This window comes from Frankliniella occidentalis, unplaced genomic scaffold (genome assembly GCF_000697945.3).
Source record: "Frankliniella occidentalis isolate FOCC.00 unplaced genomic scaffold, Focc_3.1 Scaffold42, whole genome shotgun sequence".
Classification (NCBI taxonomy): Eukaryota; Metazoa; Arthropoda; class Insecta; order Thysanoptera; family Thripidae; genus Frankliniella; species Frankliniella occidentalis.
This window is the reverse complement of record NW_026267172.1, coordinates 1,289,002-1,291,908: the sequence shown is the minus strand read 5'-3', so window position 1 is coordinate 1,291,908 and position 2,907 is coordinate 1,289,002. Positions and strand designations below refer to the sequence as shown.

The window sequence follows — 2,907 nt, the reverse complement described above, 5'->3', positions numbered from 1 at the left end:
GCCACTGATGCAAAACATAAAACGAGATCAAACATCAGCAAACTCATCGAAACAAGGGGGTCTTACTGCCGCTGTCAAAGTGCCATTGGTGGTCTGCGTGCCGCACTCGCACGACCAAACGGGGGTCGGAGCGGCGCCAACGGCGGGCCGGGGGCCGGTGGGGGCCCCGGTGGAGGCGGGGGCGGCGGCCCTGGTGACCCCAGAGCCACCCCCGGCGTGAGGCTGCTCGAGAGCGGGTATAAGGCATTAGTGAGGGGCGAGCACGGGCAGGGCTTTCCAACGCTACTGGCGGGAGCAAAAAATTATACAAATAAAAATAATGAGACAACAGGATGCGTTAAATGCAATACTGGCGGTGAGGCTGCAGCGACTGAAACCAACGGGTGTGCTCGATGATGCTGGATACAAAATACAGGTGGCAAAAATAAAATTATAGTCATAAATACAGATCAATGAACTCGGTGCGAGGATCACTGTGGAGCAAGCCATTCCTAATTCGACATCAAACGACACAACGCAAAGCTTCGGCATCGAGCGAACTGATTTAAACAAGAGAGTTACGTGGGTCAACAAAAAGCGATATTATGAGGATGTCGTCGTCACGGTCGTTTGTCTTGTACTCACTCTTGACGCGAAGCCAGAGGCTGATGGAGTCCTCTCCCGCCTCGTTGGTCGCGAAGCACTGGAACATGCCCGAGTCCTCCATCTGGACCTTCTTCACAACCAGGGAGCCGTCCACCTCCATGATGTACCTGCCAGGGCACGTCAACAGTCAACAGGGGTTCCAGCTCAGGTGGGACCGGTGGAGCAGCCATTCAAAGTTTGAATTCACTTTTTTCTGAAAAGATTCTGTAGAATGGCAGGTTCTAGTGCAAGTTTATTTTCCGAGTGACCTACCTGGCGTCTGGTCCGCTGCCGATCGGGACGGGCTCCGCGTTCCGGTACCAGGAGATGTTGGGCGGCGGGACGCCGAGCGCGTCGCAGGCCAGGGTGACGGAGGCGCCGAACTCGCCGAGCAGGTCGTGGCGCGCGGCCTTGACGAACGACGGCTTCTCCTGCACCACGACGCTGGCCGAGGCCGTGATGGTCTCGGCGCCGCCCGAGCGCAGCCGCACGGCGCACGTGTACACGCCCGTGTGCGTCATGTTGGCCTCGAGCAGCGACAGCGTCCGGTTCCAGGGGTTGTTGAGGCCGTACAGCACGCCGCTGTTCTCCACGGGGATGCCGTCCTTGAGCCACAGCGTCTCGAGCTCGTGCAGCGGCCGCGCGTTGGCCACGCAGTGCAGCTCGACCAGCGGCTCCCCCTTCAGCACGTGCACGTCGGAGGGCCGCACCACGAACTCGGGGTCCACCTCCCTACGTGGCACAGAGAAAGAATTCAGCAGCCGTTAGCATTTTTGTCACGCAAAATCGCAAAAACATATATAGGGAAAAAACATGAGTATTTGCACCAAGGCATAGCCCAGAAAGTGCGTCCGCTTTTCTTAGATTCATTCGGCATATTGTGGGAGCTCCGCGCCTGCGAGACTCGGGGTAGGCCACCCCGCAGTACACACCTGCACTGCAGGCCACATGTTGCCTACCTACCAGGCGCGCTGAGGGCTAGCGGAGGCTGAAACTTGGCCAGGTTCGCGTAGCGGTGAATATGACAACTCACTTGTTAGGGTCCCCGCTCACGACCAGCCGGACGTAGGCGCTGTCCTCCTCCTTGCCGAGCTGCGTGTTGGTGGCGCGCGCACGGTAGGCGCGCTGGTCCTGGTCGTCCGTGGCCAGGATCACGAGGTGGCCCTGGCCCGTGACGGCGTACTTGTGGCTGTAGGTCGGGAGCGGGCGGCCGTCGGCCTGCCACGTAATGGAGGGCGCCGGGTGCGACTCGAGCGGCGGCACGGGGATCACCACCGCGTCGCCCGACTCCACCACCAGCTGCTGCTCCTCCATGTCGGCGAACACGCCCATGTCTGCGAAGGACGTCAAAGTTACTTATATTCAACTGATTCGACGACGGAGTTGAAAATGAAAGAGGGAATAAGGCACTCACAGGCTACGGTCACGTTGATGTGGTTCGAGACGATGGCGCCGACGGTGTTCTTGGCCACGCACTGGTAGAGCCCCGCGTCCGCCCGCTGCACCTCCAGGATGCGGAGGTAGTTCTCGGGCGAGAAGTCGTTGAGGTTGTGTCCGTCCTTCATCCACCGGTACTGCGGTTGTGGGTATGCTGCAATAAGAAGTCGAAGCAAAAATAAGAAAATTGAGCTCGTTTCTTTAAACCCCTCTTCGAAAAAAGGGAATAAGTCCGCTATGCAGGCATTTGAACCCCTCGACCTGCCGCCGAGCGGGGCGGGGCCTGCAGCCCGAAGCACTAAGAGCACGGCGTCACGTCATCGGATACGCCGGGCGCGGTGGACCGTGAAAACGGCCCACGCTGCGCCCCGCCACGCCCCATGCTGCGCCCCCTTTTTGCATTTAGGCCCTTTACCGGGTCTGGCTGCAGAGCTTTGCGGCTCGACCGGCAGCAGCCGCACTTTCCCTGTCGCACGGGCGGCGGCGACAGGAGAGACAGGGGGAGGTACAGAAATAAAACCCATTTTAGAGCTAAACACCCCGGGGGAGGGAGGGGGGGGGAGGGGCAAAGGGGAATAGGGTGCCGACAAGCGGAACAGCAAAGCGAGCAATTATTCACCACGCGGTGATACAGAGCAGCCACCACCCCGCGCCCGCGCGCGCCGGGGCGTCGCCTGTCGCAGCCGTCGCCAGCAGATTATCCCCCCCGGAAGAGGGGAGGAGAGGGGAGCGCGGAAGCGGGGGCGAGGGAGACCATACACTGACAGTCCCGCGCGGCAAAGGCAACGGTAACGTCGACACCCCGATGTAGCGCAGGCGAGGGGTTCAGCTAGCAGCACCCCGTCA

The 2,907-nt window shown here is 60.3% G+C and overlaps 1 protein-coding gene across 1 annotated transcript in view; it reads right to left on the bottom strand.

Moving 5' to 3' along the window:
* Positions 1-2,907, bottom strand: part of LOC113217494 (protein sidekick) — a 22,428-nt gene that overhangs the window by 11,530 nt on the left and 7,991 nt on the right. The window contains exons 2-5 of the mRNA XM_052266770.1: positions 2,039-2,215; positions 1,658-1,958; positions 898-1,356; positions 625-752 (exon numbers count right to left, since the gene is read on the bottom strand). Of these exons, the coding sequence (XP_052122730.1) occupies positions 625-752; positions 898-1,356; positions 1,658-1,958; positions 2,039-2,189 (1,039 nt within the window). The 5' untranslated portion in view covers positions 2,190-2,215. The remainder of the gene's footprint in view (positions 1-624; positions 753-897; positions 1,357-1,657; positions 1,959-2,038; positions 2,216-2,907) is intronic.